We start from the raw sequence: 18,796 nt of genomic DNA on the forward strand, positions 1-18,796 counted from the left end.
GGATTTTCAAAAGCAGGTTTGAACTATGTCTTTTAGAAAACCAGAGCTTGGCGAAAGTTTTAAAAAATATGCACGTAACACAATGTTTGTGAAGTTAGCCTCTGTTCTGGTACGCTTAAACTTTCCAGCATTTGTGATTTTAGTTTATCAAAATTGTCTTATAGAAAGATAAGATTACACGTATGTTTCCAATGCTTACGCTCACTGATGGAACCGAGAAAAGACTGAGGGAAAACAGACCTTTGTCCCGTTCCTTTGTTCAAGAGGGCACCCGAGCATCAGCAGTGTGAACGTCAGCAGTGTGAACGTCTATCTAGTAAGCACAGAGAAAGCATGCCATTCTTGTTTTATTTATTGCTTATTCCCTCAGGATTTATTTTTTACCACCACAATTGTGAGCCAGGCCTTTCTGCTAATCAAGTTTAGCACGTCGAGGTAAAGTACATGCAGTGGTTCCTGGGAAAAGCGTATGCTAAACAATATGTGATCCATAGTGTGTGTCCTTGCTGGGGGTCTAGTCCTTTGTCCTTCCTAGGACAAAGCATGTGACTCTGATAAGCCTGTTTAAAAGAAAAATAATAACACTACCAACCAAGCAGACACAGTATTCCACACTCAAAGTGCAAAATCATTGACCCAAAGATGATGATGTTGAAAAATTCCAGTGGTTAGAAACAAATTCAAACTTCACTAGGCAGGCAGGGAAGATATGTTGACAGACTCACCAGGGGCATCAAACTTTTAAAACTTACAAAGGCACAATTCTAGCCATTTTGACTGGATAGACTTTATATACTCATGTCCCTACAATATTCAAAAGATAATACTGTTTTAGTACCAAAAACAAAGCATCAAAACAGAAAATGTGCCCCCACCTCTCCCTTCTCGGTAACAACAGCAAGTTACACTGAGTCTGTGTGAGCATCGCCCACACATGTGCACACGAGTGTCTGCTGTGCGAGTGTGCCTGTGGGGGGGGGGCTCATAATGTTGGCAGTCATGATTGCCACCACTAGTTTACTAATCAAAACATGGAAAGAAATATTATGTTAGGCAACATCTAATCTAAGCAGAGGTGACTGGAGAGGAGGCACTGCCTTCGAGATTTGGTACCCACTCCTTTGGATCACTCCGCCCCATCTTGGCCAACATTCTCTCCGTGTGGCTGGAATGAAGAGGCTGCTCCACGCGGGACACATCGAACACCTGATGAACTGGAGTTCGGTCAGAGTGGACAAGAGGACGCAATTGATCTTCCAAAGCATCCTTCTCTGGCTCCACGTCCTGGGAATACTTTTGTTGGCGCTGATTGGTGAGCTGCTGCCCAAGATGAGACGGGGGCAGCAGCTCTGTCATTCCGTTGCCACTGACGACGTCGCCTTCAGGATGTCGCAGCTCCTCCCATCCTATCTGCTTCTCAGTTTTTCTCCAGTGTTCAGAATTCAAATGATTCACTTCTGGAATGTCGTTATTCCATTCAAGTTTTCTCTCTGGACTTAACGTTGGTCTGTTCAGATGCAGGGTTCGGAGGTTGGCTGGCAAGGTCAAAGGAGGCGTTTCCCCAACCACATGACTTGGGTCTTCACCTGATTCTGCAGAAGCCATCTCTGCTGGCACCAAGAGCTCAGCAGAGGTGACCAGGAAGCCACCACTTTGGGCGGTTGGAGTCCCGTTTGCTTTGTTTGGATCAGGGTGACTGTTTAGCAGTGCAAAGGCTCTGTAGACAGCCCTCAGGTAGTTAGTCTTGTCCTCCGGACTCAGTCTAGGGTTAGATCTGTACTCATCGATGTCGCTTGCACCGGATAACTCCTCCAGGCCTTGCCAGTTGGTGTCTGAAGCAACACTGGACCGACTAACCTTCCCATCCATCCCATAATTGTCCTCTGTGAGAAGAGAAACCAAGAGACGTCCTTAGTGTAACAAAACATTTTTGACTCAACCGGATGTGGACCATGTAACTATTCTATACATTAATTTGAAATGTAATAATGGAAACTATTCTTTCCTAGTATTTGACTGTTGACTGATCTTTGCATACAAGGGTGACAGAAGGACAATGAAAATCAGAGAGAGGGGAGACTGGGGATGTAGGTCAGTTGGTGAAGTGTTGCACAGCATGCACAAAAGCCTGGGTTTCATGCCTAGAGCATGTAAAGCCAGCTACACACTCAGTGGATCGAGGCAGGAGAATGAGAAACTCAAGACTACCTTTGGCTACACAGAGCGTAGTGTGATGTGGAAATGGGAGTGGCACTGTTCTGCCTCGTGCAGGGACAGCGTGCTCAGTGAGAGAACAGGACAACACCATTGATACAGGTAACAGATAGACTGCATGATATTTTAATTTAATAGGCAAATTCTCAGTGGAGTATTTTTATATTGTATTTCTTGGTATTCAGAATAAAACCAAATCTTAAGCGCTGCAAGTGAACTGCTCAGGAATGTTCCTTTATATGCATGGTCCTGCACGGATGTATGCTCCAGGAAGCCTCTGTGCGAGCAGGCTTTACATGTGCACAGAGCACACCGGCTTTCTTTCTGACTACAACACTGGACTCAGATGAAATTTAGAAAAGGGGACCCTAGATTAGTGAGATGAATTCCTCATAAAACTATGTAGCAAATCAATAAGACTATACAAAAGCCACACCTTACATGAAACCATAAGAGAAATGTCTGTGATCTTCGGGTCACCTGTAAGCTGGAAAAAAGACCAGATTCCAGACCCCAGCAAAGTTGTGAACCCCACTTTGGCACCAGCCTTGGCGAAAATATAGGGAAGAGAAGTGGAAACAAAGCTAAGGTTGATTTAAAGTGGCCTGGGAGGAAATGCCACGCTGTGCCTGAAACACTGTCCAGATTCCCAGTGAGTCCCCTTGATGGCACAGGAGGGGACAGGGAGGGATTCAAGTTGGCAGGCACTGTAAAGATGCTCCAGGGAGAAAGGAAACAAAAAAAGGAGAAGGATATTTCCAGAAAATGGGTGGGAGATGAAGAGGGAAGTAAAAGGGAAGATGGGAGGTCAATTTCAGGTCGATGGGAGGGCCCATGACTTTCTCCCAACCCTAGCCCTTAGTAATCCATTGGCAAGATTATATTATATTGAGATATACTAACAGGAAAGACACTCCTCCTCCAACTCAGAAATCTTGTAAAATCTCCAAATTAATGAGATTAAAAACAAACTACTTCTACACAAAATTACTCTGAAAGAAAACATGAAACGAGAACTTTAAAAAAGTATTCCGATGAAAATGTCCCCTTCCCCTCCCCCGCCCCCCAAATTGATCATGAACTGACCAAACCCACAGAGCGGCCGTGCTGGGTGACCAGGCATTGAAGGTGTGAAAGCATCTGCAGTAAGAAAATCAAGTTGGTAGCAAGAATTCCCTCAGCCAGCCAAGCTCTCCTTCAGGTCCCAAGGCTGTAGAAAGACAGTTTGAAACCACGGGAAAACAAGGGCAACTATTTGAAAGGAATGAAACCCTTACCAAGTGTCAGAGAGGGAGAGGGGAGCAATTATCCTCAAGAAGAAGACAGCACAGAAGTCAGAATAACCCAGGGTGCTTACTGCAGCATCGCTGGAGCCGCTAAGAGACCTTGAGGAGGAGCTATGTGCATGACAGGAGTGGACAGGGCAGGAGTTGCATTAACATGGAGGTGGTCCAAGTCTATTGTACTATTCTTAGACCTTTTCAGTCATGTCGAGATGACAAGAGCTGTCCTGAAGGACAACCAGGGAGGTAGAGAGTGCAGATGGTCACAGGGAAGATGTTCCCAGGGCAAGAAGGTCCTGTGCACAGCTGACAGATGGACTACACAGAGATGAAGGTGTTTCATGGGTCTGGACAGAAACAGACCCTTGAGAATGAGCTGCTAGTCCTACAGGGACACGAAATGTTCAAAATATCAAAGGTCTGATGCAGAAATCACTGTATATATAATCTCATAGCCAGGGAAAACTTTCTGCTTCTTAGGGCAAGCAGTCTTCCTCCTTCCCTCCTTCCTTCCCTCCCTCCTTCATTTCTTCTTTTATTTTTCAAAAAGGAAAGAAAACCCTATTTTTCAAGACAGGATTTCTCTGTGTAGTGCTGACTGCCCTGAAACTGGTTCTCTGCAGTCCAGGCTGGCCTCGAACTCAGAGAGATCCACCTGCCTCTGCTTCCGGAGAGCTGGGATTAAAGGCGTGCATCACACCATTCAGCTGCTAGTTCACATTCTAAACGCATACATTGTATTAAATAGACCCAGCCTCCTTCATAGCATACTCGGAGTCTTGATTCCACAGGGAACTGGCTTGAGAAGTTAGTTCTTCTGCTGTGCGAGGCAATGAGAGAAGAAAGAGGCCTGAAGAAACGGCTTGTATACTGTCACCTCAAGCACGGGAGGCTAACAGAGGGTCCCCACTGGGTGGCTTTCAAGCTATATAAAGAAGAGCGAGCAGGGAAGATGCTGGGGCAACTGTACAATTCCTCAGGTCACCGGAGCCTTCTCTTCATCTGCCCTCCAGAGGCAAATGCTTAATAACTGCTCAGGAAGCAACTCGCTGAAGCTGATCTGGCAGGGATTGAAAACTGAGACGGAGCCCTTTCCTCCAAAGAAGTTATTAACAACGACGCAGTAAGGAAGCATCTGGTCCACATGGTTTCTCGGAAAGATGTTGCCCACCTACAGTCCCGATGCTCTCCAAACTGTTCTAGGAAATAGAAAGGAAGAGGAAATGTTTGTGAAGAAAGTTTAACAGAGTAGAGTAAGGCAGAACAGCGGCTCCCTTCGCCCTCAGAGATGTCCACATCGAAATCTGCAGAAGCTGTGGGCATCGCTTCAGGAGGCAAAAGGGATCTTGCGAGTGTGGCAAGTCATGTGTCACAACAGCGCAACGTTCAGGAGAAGCCAGGGTAATCACTGGGGTCCTTTGGGCAGGAGATGGAGGTGGAGAGGCAGGATGGTTAGAGCAGAGATATGACTCTGGAATGTACAGGAGAGAGATGGAGGCAGAGAGAGGAAGAACAGACACTTACATTGCTGGCTTCAAAGACGAGACAGCAAACAAGGAATAGATGTCACTTAAACCAGAAAGGACAAAGAAACAGAGGTCTCTGACGCCCTGAATGAAGGCAAACCTATAGACACCCTAATCTGAGGCCAGGAAGAGTCATTTTAAACTTCTCGTCTCTAGAAACTTAAGAGAATAACTGCATGTTGTTTGGAGCTGTGCAGTAAATTGCTACGACAACCCTAAGGAACTAAAACTCCATTTGAAGAGTTGTACTGGCACCAGCAATAGGAAGACTATAGGCAGATACTGCTCGTAAATGTAAGTTCCTTATAACCACGAGTGAAAAGAGTTCCATGTTCTACTAGAAAACCACGCAAAGCGACCCAAAAGAATTTAGTCTGGGAATAAAAGGGTTGTCTTGATGGGACTTGGTCTGTTGAATTGCTAAATTCTGTATCCCAAGATCTAGTTGCCCCAAGACAAGTGAATTCCCATGTATGCCAGCTTTTTTTGTGCAAACCTTGATCCTGAATTTTAAAACTATTGGCTAAATAAAAATGGGTACAGCCAATTACTGGGGCGATTAGAGGTAGGCGGGTTCTCAGTTACCTGGCTGGGGGTCTCAGGTAGGGATGTCGAGGAAGGAAAAAAGGGAGGAGAGAGAGAAGGAGCTCAGGGGAGGAGAAGATGTGAACCAGCAACGCGTGGCCAAGTGAAATGTTCTCCCAGGACATCAGGCTGCTGGAACAAAAAATAACCCAGGAGGATTCAAACAGCAAGGATTTGGGGTAAACAGCTGGAGAAGTAGCCAGTCCAGCAGCTAGAAAAATAGATTAGGGGTAAAACCCAAGTAGTTGCCCAAGCCAAACAAATAAACTGTAGTCCGAGCCTCGTCGTTCTGTAAGCCAGGCAGGGGTACGCTTAAATAAAGTTCTCTACATTATCTTATTTTTTAAAGCAGATCTATTACTATCATGTAACTTATTCATTTATCTACAGAGAAAAATTATGTGAGCATCGTATAGATGTAGTTTGGCAATTTCAGTTCTCACAATGGCAGCAGCACTAGCTAAGATAGCTACTTCCTTAGCATGAAGATGCTCCATACAACTTGGTTTCAGAGTTTATCCCTCTCCCAATGTGACCCACTAAAAGCACCTTGTTAGGATCAAGGACAAAGTGAAATCACACTGGAAGAATTAATCCACTCAGGAGACATTTTTACATGGGAAAAGGGATGGACCGGATGCACAGACAGCTCTGTCGCTATTGCGCACATTTCAAGTTCAGATCTTGTGTCAAATTTCCAGATCTTTCAAAACAAAACAAAACAAACAAAAAAACTGGTACCCAGAAATGGCTACTTCTACATGTTGGGTGGCAAAAATATAAGATGACTCTGGACATAGGGCATCAAGCAATGGGCTATTTAAGAACAATGGGGAACTTCCAAGAATCACATCATAGAGATCTTAGAGGGACACTAGTGACCAATCCAGGGCTACTTTGGCCGTTACAATAGTGATAGAAAAAGAATATTTAGAGGAAGGAGGAGACGCTTTGCTCTATCCCCATATAAATGGCTGCGTGGGTGAAGGCAGCCAGTTCTTCATGGTAGAACATGACTTAAGAAACACAAGAGGAATGATGGAGCTGGGAAAACATCCATCTGCAGCCATCACATTAATAATGTGGAACTGAAGGCTGGAGTGGAGCTGAGCAAGAGAGTCCTCACTCCAACACCAGACAAACCAAACAAGCACAATGAGTGATCAGGCAAAATACCTCAGCTGCCAGCAAAACCTAGTGGGCTGACTGGATTATTGAGCAGACTAGCAACTGTATAGTGGGCTAGCCTAGTGAACAGCACATTAGCTACAATGCAAAGATCTAGAGACGGTATCCCAAAGCACAGACAGCACTGTTCCAAATAGACAGCTCCTGTCTTGTTGTGAGAACTCAGGACGATCATCAAGTCGAGAGGCAACTGGCTTCATAATGTTATGACCAACAATGGAAAGTTGAGAAACTGTTCCAGTAGAGATGACACCGAAGAAAGGTGACAATTTATATGACCTATGATTCTGGATTGAATCCTAGACCAGAAACAAGCACTATAAACATGACATTATTGGAACATTTGGCAACATGTGGCCACTGAATGTGCGTTAGATAACAGCACTGGCTGGTATTGATGGCCTGGTTTTAGGTAGTGTGAAACAGTCATGTGCAAGAATGTTCTTGGGACCCACATAGTAAAACACTTCTACACAAAGGGATATGATGACCGCAAATAACTCAGAATTGAAGAAGAAGCTGTGTTGTTTGAGAAAGAGGAAATGAGAGGCAAGACGCGAACAGGGTGAAATGTCGAATTACATGAAGACAGAACATTAAAAGTTATTAGACATCAGGGCAGTGATGTATCCTGGCTGACGGAGTTCTTGCCTAGCAGACACAGGAGCCCCAGGTTCAATCTCCAGCATCATATAAACAGGGTGTGGCGGTGTATGCCCATAATCTTAGCACTTGGAAGAAGAAATAGGAGGACTGATCGGAAATGCAAGGTTGTCTTCTGGGATCACTAATTGATGAGTTCAAGGTGAGCTTGGGCTAGGGCTGCTAATCACCCTGGCCTGGCCTCTGACACTTCTCAGCTCACAAAATCAGACTTTTCTATTGGGCTATTTATTTGGAGAGCAAACACGTGGGTGGCTTTGTTCTGAAAAGCAAATCTCTAGAATAAATGCAAAGGATTTCAAGTTACAGATAAGTCTCACCTCACCCTGGAAACCAGAAGGTCATGAAACTGCTAAGAGAATTTCCAAAATACACCTTGGATTCAAGCCGAGTCACCATCTTTTCCGAATGACATTTGTAAACTATATTAGTTTATGTTTAAGAATACCACACACACATTTACACAATGGAGTACTGCTCAGCTATTAAAAACAATGAATTTATGAAATTCTTGGGCAAATGGATGTATCTGGAGGATATCATCCTTAGTGAGGTAACCCAATCACAAAAGAAGTCACTAGATATGCACTCACTGATAAGCGGATATTAGCCCAGAAACTTAGAATACCCAAGATACATTATGCAAAACAGAAGAAAACCAAGAAGGATGACCATTGTGTGGATACTTCATTCCTCCTTAGAATAAGGAACAAAATACTCATGAAAGGATATAGGTAGAGACAAAATTTAGAGCTAAGATGAAAGGATGGACTATCCAGAGACTAACCCATCTGGGGAACCATCCCATCATCAGCCACCAAACCTAGATACTAATGCTCATGCCATCAACATTCTGCTGAAGGGACCCTGATATAGCGGCCTCTTGTGAGGCTATGCCAGTGCCTGGCAAACACCGAAGTTGATGCTCACAGCCAGCCATTGGATGGAACACAGGGTCCCCAATGGAGGAGCTAGAGAAAGTACCCAAGGACCTGAAGGGGGCTGCAACCCTGTAGGTGGAACAACAATATGAACTAACCAGTACCCCCTGAGTTTGTGTCTCTAGCTGCATATGTAGCAGAAGATGGCCTAATCGGCCATCACTGGCAATAGAGGCCCCTTGGTCTTCCAAACTTTATATGACCCAGCACAAGGCAAGGCCTGGGCCAAGTAGTGGGAGTGGGTGGGTAGGGGAGCAGAGGTGGGGGGGAGGGGTATAGGAAACTTTCGGGATAGCATTTGAAATGTAAATAAAGAAAAAAAAAAAGAATACCACACACTGTTCCCTCTCATAGATTGCTTCATTTTTGCAAGTTGCTTTGCATCCTATATTTCATTTACTAACAAATGCTGTCACTCCCTGGAGCTTGTTACACAGCCAAGCACATACACAGCAAGACTGGAATTAGAACTGTAGGCAGCCTGGCATTACCATGGAGATGAACAACTATGCCACCAACAACCATCTTTACCACTAGCTATTGCTCTGGGGGAAGAGGCATCAAACCCAGTGTGGATGGAGGCTCATGGCCTAGAGGATTCAGTGAAGAGGACCAGGCAGCCGACCTGTACTACGGAGCTGCCATTGGCTGCTCAGAAGCCCTGGACACTGGGCTCTTAGCCATGTTGTCTTCTTGGACATCACAGCCCGGCAGCAGAAGTGATGTTCATGTACAAAGGGAAATAGAAACGCCAGCCAGAACTGCTGATCCTTCCTCACACGGCATCACAGTCGTAGTTTATGCCTTTGACACAGGAATGTTGGCATCACAAGGTACCCTGCCCATACCTCTCATCTCCTCCACCAACCTCCCGGGTCTGTGGGTCACATGCTTCCCTTTAGAAGCAGCTCATTGCTTCAGAGATGCTAAATGGCATCAGGCAAGGTAGCAGAGAGACAGAAAACAAAGCCAGGATACTATGGCCATTTCCCTGTCATTTCTCCATCCTCCATCTGCCCCTATACCATGCCATGTTCTTTTCCTTATTTTGTTTCTCTGAGGAGGTATCAGTGTGGATAGTGCCAAACAATTCACACTGTTTTGGTAGGAAGTGGCAACTTAGGCGAGCTCGTTGACTGGAGTCTGGACACACCAAAGCATCAATGTCCCTTTAGCACCGACAGTGAGGACAGCACCTCCACCCTCATCCCCATCCTCAAACTGACACATTTCAGATAAATTCTCTGAAGCTGAGGCTCAGGGTAGGAAAACAGCAGTGGACAATCAGTGGACAAGCTTCCAGGTGTACGACCTTCTTCATGTGGGAGAGAAGGATGAGGGTTAAGGGGTAAGGATATATCATGCTGAGGGCTTTGAAGTTTCATGTGTTCATTCTGTTCCGGTGTATTCTGGGAACTTCCGGTCTGACCCGGAACACCCTGTGCTTAACCTCCGGCACCCTCTCTCTGTCCCCCTCACCCTTGTGAGCTCTCCTTATGAAAATTGCTTCTGCCACCAAAATTGGCTTAATGACTGTTCACATGGAAATTCTTTGTTCCCTCTGATGTAGGCCTCATTGTGCTATCAAAATTTCCCTTAGCCCCCTTTAAAAGTATTATCAATAGTCTGAGATGGAAAAAATACCTCCCACTTTGTCCCGTGTAGCCTCTCTGCCCAACGGTGTAAGCAAAATGAAGGAAAATCCCTGCTGCCCCAGAGGCCGCTCCCCCTTTCCGGTCATGCATTCCTTGCTTTAAAGCGGCATTCGACAAGCAAACAGGCATGCGCAGGAGAGAGTCCACGCTCAGAGGCATCTCGTGGGGGTCGATGCATTGACTGACAGCAGAATGAAGGGCCAGGAGCCAGGGACTTGGTGGGAAGGAGGGCACTGTTAGAACACACATGCACCACGACCTATGCTCTGGGCAAGATGGTGAGAAACAAACTAGTTGAAACGATGGATCATGCAATTATGGGAAAGAAGCTGCTGAAAATTTAAAAAAACGTGTGAATACCTGTGCGGGTCATAGTTTCCTCCTTCTTTAGCTCCTGACATAGGGAAATACAAGAGGAATTGGTTAGCTTTCGAACTCATAGAACTTTCGCTATGCAGTTTCCACGAATACATCTAAATTCTAGAAAGAAACAGGCGGTGTTAAATACAGGCAGCACTGAAATCCATCGGAGATGGTCTTATGCATTAGTCTCAGAAGGACTGAATTCTGAGAATAAAAAAGTTTAAGGTAAAAAACAAAACATGGAAAAAGAAAAAAAAGGGATTACAATGAAAAAGGAGAGAGAGAGAGAGAGAGAGAGAGAGAGAGAGAGAGAGAGAGAGAGAGAGAGAGAAATTCCAGAAGTTCATATAATTCTGAGTAAATTTTTAAAGTGCACAGCAGTAGGGTGGCCTGACCTGGCCTGTCACTTGCCCATTGAGGTCCCTATCGGATTCTCACAGTGAAGCTGTAAAGTCATCTCCAATGAGGTGAAGAGCCATATTCTTTTGGGGACTGAGAGCGTTGGAGAGCGTTGTGTAATATTTCTAGGGCCTCTACTAGTTTTCGGTAGATCCCAGGTCCACACAAGGTGGCGTTCCCCCCACCCCACCCCATTCATCTCTGGTATTCTTTCTTTGATTTCTGGGAAAGGTCAGTATAAAAGCAGGATATCTCCAAAGTTTTAAGTTGAACAGAGCAAGCAGCCAAAATACCACTTGGCAGGCATGCTTCTTGCCTTGCTAATTTCCCTATGTGATAATGGGGAATCAAGGTAAGATTCTCATGGGCCTCTCTTGAAGGATATCCATGGCTTAATCTGGGATCCTACAGAGGTGGGAATGACCAGCAAGTAGGTTGATCTTTTTGGGAGAAGAACCTCACTTCTCCCTTCAAATCTATGATCCCCCATGAATTCTATGCTTCAACACTCAGTCCCCACTTGGATAGGCAATTTGGGGAGGTATTGAACCTTTGGAGGTGTCCCCGGGGATAGGCTCCGAGCATTTACAGTCTCACTTCACTTTCTCTTCTCTGATATTTGCTTGTGGTTGAGTTTCCTGCCCCAACCACCTTGCCTACCATTTGCTATCACGTTCCCCTATAATGATGGGCTCTTACCCCCCTTGGAACTGTGAATGAAAACAAACTCTTTTTTCCCATAACCAAAGGGCTGTTGGTTTGATTGCTGGGGGTGCTGGCTCTACACAGGACCTGCAGAGCACAGGATGAGACTTGAATGTACTAAATGTGTTCTTTTTCCATCTGGATGGGAAAAATGGTTCATTGGTTAAGAGTGTATAGTGCTCCTCCAGGGGACAGGAGTTTGCTTCTCGCACCATATCTGGTGGCTTGCAGTTGCTTGTAGCTCCAGCTCTAGGGAATGATGACATCCTACCCAGGCCTCTTCTGGCACAGCACTCATGTGCACAAACCCAAATACAGACACAGACCTGTGCACATAATTAAAACCAGAGTGGGGGCGGGGGCAGGGTTCTTGCATCTGTGCCAGGCATTGTGACTTATACCTATAGTCTCAGCATTTGAGAGACTGGCCATACTAGGCCACACTATATGCAGTAAGAAGTGTCACAAAGGGTATGGGGCTCCTGGAAACTGCTTTCCAATGCCAGTGACTTCGGCTTGTCATCCTGTAAGAATGTCTGAGCCATCTCCAATTCTTTTTCTTTCTTCTTTTCTGTGAATGGCTGGTGTTTACACTTCTACAGAAATGGTACAGACTACAACTTTTTTCCTTAGCAAGGCACAGGTTGAACAAACAGTTCAAAGAATCACATCTATATAAGCCCAAGGAGAAAGATGTCAGGCACACACAGCAGAACAGGGTCAGAACATCTTCCCACAGCCAATTCAGAAGTTAATGAGCTTCCTAAATATTTTCTATTTTCAAATGGGCTATAGTGGCAAAAAAGATGGACGTCCCTTGTCTTGGGCAGGTATGCAGATGAGGGTGGGGGGCACAGATGATGGCAGGCAGAAGCAGGATACTATGTGTCTAACACGTAACTGTAAGAAGAGCTTCTGCTGCCCTCGGGACTGTTCAGGGCAATGACAAGGACTCATCAAATCCTCAATCTAACATTCTCATAGATGCTTCTGTCAAAACCCAAGACTTTCTGATGGAATACACAGACACATGCAAGACATTGGAGGGAAACCTTACTCAGTAATTTTAGTTCCCCGTGACTACCTAGAGGGAGAGACTTAGAGATCAAATTATGTTTGGATCTGTTTACAGAGTTTCTTATAAACATATAGTTCAAGTACCCTAAACTATACACTTACACATGGAAATATTTTAGATGGAGAAATATTGGTAATACAAAGACTTTTCTAAATGGAAGTAACATATTTTCTTACCAATGTCCAGGCTCTTGGGTCTTGGGTTGCACTGTTTATACCCTTGGCAGCTTCGGAGCTCCATCAGCTGTATGTGTAGCTGATTTAAGATGCTCCGTTCTACTGTGTGTACTGTATTTGTGAGCTGTAGATAAAGAAAACAGGACAATGGACTTCAGCACCTGTCTGGTTACCTCGTTCCCAACCATCCTCATCCAATGAAAACATATTGTCTTACCTGATAAGGATCCGTATTCATGTCGAAATATTCCAGAAAACCAGTGGCAAACTCACAAAACAGGAAATTGTGCGTCTCATTGACTGTACGCAAACACCAGTAGGTATTGTTGTTAGAACTTGTGCATGCACAGAAAGATCCCACTGTTGGAGAAGAGCGAAGAACAGCACAAAGGAAAGGATGAGAAGGCCTCATAAGCTGGCTGTGTCAAGACTTCTCTACAAGCTTCAAGGATTCTGTCTTCTAAGTGCTGTGATTGGCTGTCAAGGATAAGTACATCCTTTCCTTTATGCAAGCTGGCTGTGAAATCTGAGAATGCAAGGGGTCATAGAGGCTGAAGACCAAAGTGTCAGGCCACTAAGTAAGTTACCCTCCCTAACTCTTGATGGTAGTGTCCTCTAAAACTGGACAAGTGGCTGGAGTATTGGGAAATGAGTACTAGAGATTCTGTTTGTGGTTATTTTTATTTTTTTTCTGGAAGAGGAAAACATAGTTGTTTCATAAAGCAACAGAATTAATGCCTTTGCTTTGTCTCAGCATCACACAGCCAGTGTCACAACCACATATGGAGGGACAGTCTTAGATAGGGGTAGAGCCCAGCTTGATGGAGTTGAAGAAAATATCATTTGTAATTACAGACAACCCTCTCCAGCACTGTTCTTGTACAGGAGCGTGGATGCATGTATGCATGCATGCATGCATGTGTGTATAGCCTTTTCTGCCCTCACCCCAGTTCTCAGATAATGACTCTGAGACTTAATATTTATTAATAAATGCCTAGCCATAAGCTTGGGCTTGTTTCCTGACTAGCTCATAACTTATATAGCCCGTTTATTCTATTTTATGTGTGCCATATGGCTGGTTACGACCCCTCAGAGTCAGGGTGACAAATCTTCCCACCTGACGATCTCCCAGCATTCCTCTCTCTATGTGGATGCTCACCCTCTAACTCTGCCTCAGTGTTCTGGACATCAGCCTGTTATTGTCGGATGCTGCGTCCACACACTACACAAGAGAGTCTACATATGTATGCTTGTGTGTGTAGGTACACGTGTGTATGCATTAGAGTACACAGGGCAACTCTGGGTGACAGTTACCTTGCTTTTTGAAACAGGATCTCTCTTTGGTCTGGAACCCCCTAAAGCACTCTCCACTGGCTGGCCACAAGTCCCACGGAACTGCCTGTTTCCACTTCCCCAGCAATGACATTGCAACCTTGCTTACCTAGCCTAGCATTTTATCCGGGTCCTGGGGATGAATTCAGGTCTTAATGTTTACATGGCAAACACTTTACCGGCTGAATTTCCCCAAGACCTCTCTACAGTATTTTAATATGCAGTGAGATTTGACTGTCAACACCTTCTGCATATAGGCTCCCTGGCTAACTTGTAGAACGTATTTAAGAAACATCAAATTTTAAAACAACCTCCTTCCCCCCCCTTTTTTTTTTGTTAAAGCGTGTGTGTGGATGGGGGGTGGTGGTAGTGAAGGGGCATTATAATGTACTTTTTAGCAATTTTTTCTTAAAACATTTAGGATATGCGCAGGAAATGGGATGTACTTCTGATGTAAGATGTTTGTATATCTTACCTCATTTAGTTCTCAAAGGACTGTTAGACACATGATTGTTGCCATACCCATGTGGAGATGGGAACCCTAAGGACCAGCATCATGTAGCTGACAACAGGCAGCAGGGGAGACTGGCTGGAAGCTGGTGTCATATTAGATACACTAAATATGGCCCCCCAAGCTAAAGAGAGAGGGTCGATCGATCTTTCAAAAGTGAAGAAGGGATTACATTTTCAAATATGTTAATAGACCAGAGTTTTTTTTTTTAGAGCAGTTAAAAGCTGAGGGGAAGGTGAATTCTTCCATAACCCACCACCCAGGGCTGCAACCTCCCCCGTGCCGACGCCCCTCAACAGGGCTGGCTTGTTTTAGCTGGTGAATGTACACACTGCTCCTGCCACTGCCCGGCATACGGGCTTGGAGCATGGAGCCCAGGCTTCCCTCAGGTCCTCCTGAGTGCCAGGAGAGTCTGGACAGGGACATGTGTCAGCCATGATGGCATACAGATAAACAAACATCCGCTGTGGTCTGTGTTCTGCACATTCCCCTCTCCTCCAGTCCAGAAACATTTTTACAAAAGACTATCTGGGAAGTGGAGAGTATTTTCATTTGTTTCATTTTTTTCCATAGAAAGTGCTCTCTGTACATCATTCATAATTTATATTCTTTCTATGTGAACATTAGTTCATACCTACATATTAAAATCCAGACAACCAAACGCTTTTAACTTACGCAGAAATTTACCAAATCAATAATTTAAATGGGTTTTGAACTTGTTTCATAAGCTATATGAGTATAATAACTTCTGATGGTTCTGCACAAATAACTGATAAATCCCAAGGATGTTAGAAATTTAACAGTGTAATTTCAATAAATGACTGTTTAGTTAATGAAGGTATTAAAAATTGAAGATCGTCGTTGCCTCAGCCTGCTAGTGGTGCAGCCCATTGAATCGGCATCTGACCGAGTCTTTCATGTAGCCATTACATCTTAGAGCAGAAGAACAGCGTGCTTTGGTGCCTGGCATTACAGGCACCGGAACTGAGATCTATATAAAGGAACCACACCTTTGTGACCTCCAAAGGTTAAAATGAAAAGGACTCTTAAGATGGTTTTACTGTTATCAGTTATATTAAGTTTTTTTTGTAATACACAGGTCAAGTTAGTGCGTTCTGAGAGACAAACACATAGAGCAAGCAACAGAAACATGCACATAGAAATAGACACACACACACACACACACACACACACACACACACAGATATAATTTAAAGTTTTTAATTGAGAAGGAGGAAACAGCAGGACAGGGCTAGAGCATACCGTGTGGGTCTTTCCTAGATATGCTAGTGTGTTGCCTTTGTAAGGGGAAACAAGACAACATTAGGAGGTCATTCTGACTCTGAAGAATGGTTTGCAGACATGAGGAGAGGATGTGGGAGACCATACAGGAGGTTCGGCTGTGCCTGGCCTAGGCAGGACTGTAGCAGTCGACCTCCTAACATAGCCAAGCTATAATTCATCCCCCTTTGTTCTCCAAGGGGCTTTCCAGTCCCTGGTGCATCACATTGGTTCCTTCTGCGTGACATCGCCACCAACTTCATCCCTGCCTCACAACTCCTGCTCACAAGCTCACTCTGCTGGGATGCTGATCTCTTCCATTCGGACAATGTTCCTACAGCTCTTTAGGTTCCAGCTTAACTGTCATCTTTTAAAGGTGCTACAGTTTGGCTATTAGAGTCCCTCGAGACCCTGCAGCATTATCACTGGGAAACATCAAACCTCTCCGAGCTTGAACCTACTAGGTCTTATATCACTGGCATGTGAGCTTGATGAGCGCTCTCTCTCTCTCTCTCTCTCTCTCTCTCTCTCTCTCTCTCTCTCTCTCTCTCTCTCTCTCTCTCTCTCTCTCTCTCTCTCTCTCTCCCTCCCTCCCTCCCTCCCTCCCTCCCTCCCTCCTTCTCCCCCCACCATTTCCTTATCTCTAAAGAGTCCCAGTGGGAAGTTTAACTGTTTATTTCATTCCATAACCATAAAGTGTAAGTATCTTCCATAGCTCATTGCTTGCTTGCTTTTCTCCTTTTTCACCAAAATTAAAGTGCAATAAGGACAGACCCTCTCCTCTCCGAAATCTGAAAGGTCTCACTGATTTCCAAAACTCCATTTCAGGAGCCACATTAAAGGCTGCGTGCTATGACTATGCCTCACTTGGCCTCACTGTGATTGTGGACACACATGTAAACACAGACCCAACTCATGAAGCAGTATGACTGAGAGGCACAGGCTGCCCAGCACTGGCCTGCCATGTCTGAATGACCTGGGAGAGCTCCATGGGCCAGTTTGATAAGCTACCTGGCTCCCTCTGCTGACCCTCACAAGGCTGGAGTTTTATCAGTGCTCCTGGTAAGCCTTCAGTTGGGTGGTGTGCCCCGCCAGAGCCGAGGGCGCGCACACTTCTCCACTGCCAAGGTGACATTGTGCAGAGAGAAGAGAAAGCAAATGTACTCTACTCAAAATGGCACAACTAGTCCCCATCCTGTACTGTTCAAAACAAAACAGAGTACTCATGTGGACCCCAGGGTCTTCCACCAAAGGGGACCAGGATAAGGAGGGAGTGGGTTCTGGGTTTACCGGATGGATCGTTACTGTGTTTTTATTTGTTTGAAGATACATGCATTAGAATAAAAGCAAAAGATGGATCTGGGGGAAAGAGTAGATGAAGGGGAGGAGGTGGGGGAGAGATGGGAACCTGTGGTCAGGATGTAATATATGAGACAAGAAGAATTTTAAAAGACAAGAAGACAAAGCAGAAAGTAATCTATTTGGAACAAAAATGCCCAGGCATTTATTGCTACGGACCTAACAGGTTTATGGGCAGAGTGGGCCTCAGGCTTCTGTGTGAAACCTCAAGGTTTAACCTTTAAACAAAAATACCAACATTTCTAGGAGTAGAAGCTAGTATACCTGTAATCCTAGCATGAGGGAGGCTGAGGCAAGAGGACTGCAAAGAGGAAGCCGGCCTGGGCTATACAGTTCTAGGCCAGCCTCTAGTATACACATAGAGACCATATCTTTTAAGATCAGAACAAAGGGCTGGAGAGATGGCTCATCGGTTAAGAGCACTGACTGCTCTTCTAGCGGTCCTGAGTTCAATTTCCAGCAACCACATGGTGGCTCACAACCATCTATAAAGGGATCCAAGCCCCTCTTCTGCTGTCTTAACACTGCTACAGTGTGCTCATATATATAAAATAAGTAAATTTTTAAAAAATAAATCAAACAAAAATTAATAAAACAAAACAAACAAACAAAGACTCCAAAGTTTCTAAAGGTAAGTAATTTTTCTTTTCTTTTTTTTCTAGCAAAATGGTTTGGGCATAGCATGTGACTTTCCTGTTGGACCTCCTGGATTGACTGGTTTTTCTGTGCGGTTCTCAGCCTACGTTAGAACAGTGGGCGGTGCTCTCTGCACTCCATGGGATGTCCCCTGGGAGACTTACGGTTCCAGAATGGGGCAGTCTGCCAGTGGTTGTTGTCGTGGGTGAAGCAGGTGAGGCCAGGCAGGCTACACTCCTCTCCCTTCCTCTGCCGTTTCTTCTCCTTCCTCTCCTTCTTCCTCCTCCGATGCTCCTTGAAGAGCTGCAGTTTGCTGTCCACGTCCTGTGCAGCAGCCTCTCTGGACGACCAAAGCACGTTAGGAAAAGTGGGGTTGTTGTTCTAAACCTGGCCCAGACACAGGAGCTCGCGCGACCTCTGCTTTCACAGAGGGCTTCAAATATAGCCAGTATCGTGGAGGTAAACTCGCCCAGGACAGTTCTCTAGATCTGCATTGAATCGGACCATCATTTGCTCTTAAGCATCGATAGGAAGAAAGGTGGGCACGAGTCAGTGCATCTTGCCAGCCACAAGCTCTGAACAAATGATGTGATCTCCCTATGACAGCGCAGTACATATCGGGCGGCCACAGATAGCGCAGTACGAATCGGGCGGCCACAGATAGCGCAGTACGTATCGGGTGGCCATAGAGTCAGTGACTGATTAGTTGGCTGGCAATGCGATTCAAATATCCTTTGGCAAATTAGACATGATAGCATTTGAAAATAAAGACTTTTTTGTTTCTTTAAAATATTTTTTGAGAATTCCATTCTTATATACAATGAGATATGATCATAGCCACCCTGCATACCCCCTTCGAATCCCACCCCCACCCTGCATGCACCCTTCACACCCCACCCCC

At 45.1% G+C, this 18,796-nt stretch overlaps 1 protein-coding gene across 4 annotated transcripts in view; it reads right to left on the minus strand.

Annotated features, from left to right (window-relative positions):
- Positions 1-337: 337 nt before the first annotated feature.
- Sulf1 (sulfatase 1) overlaps positions 338-18,796 on the minus strand; it is a 163,119-nt gene continuing 144,660 nt past the window's right edge. For 3 of the 4 annotated variants that reach the window (XM_021221956.1, XM_021221957.1, XM_021221955.2), the window contains 5 exons: positions 18,060-18,235; positions 12,994-13,136; positions 12,777-12,900; positions 10,416-10,449; positions 338-1,883 (listed from right to left, as the gene is read on the minus strand). In XM_021221956.1, the coding sequence (XP_021077615.1) occupies positions 1,853-1,883; positions 10,416-10,449; positions 12,777-12,900; positions 12,994-13,136; positions 18,060-18,235 (508 nt within the window). In that variant the 3' untranslated portion in view covers positions 338-1,852. The remainder of the gene's footprint in view (positions 1,884-10,415; positions 10,450-12,776; positions 12,901-12,993; positions 13,137-18,059; positions 18,236-18,796) is intronic. The other variant, XM_029533299.1, reaches the window with a different exon arrangement.

The sequence above is a fragment of the Mus pahari genome, chromosome 22 (genome assembly GCF_900095145.1).
Source record: "Mus pahari chromosome 22, PAHARI_EIJ_v1.1, whole genome shotgun sequence".
Lineage (NCBI taxonomy): Eukaryota > Metazoa > Chordata > Mammalia > Rodentia > Muridae > Mus > Mus pahari.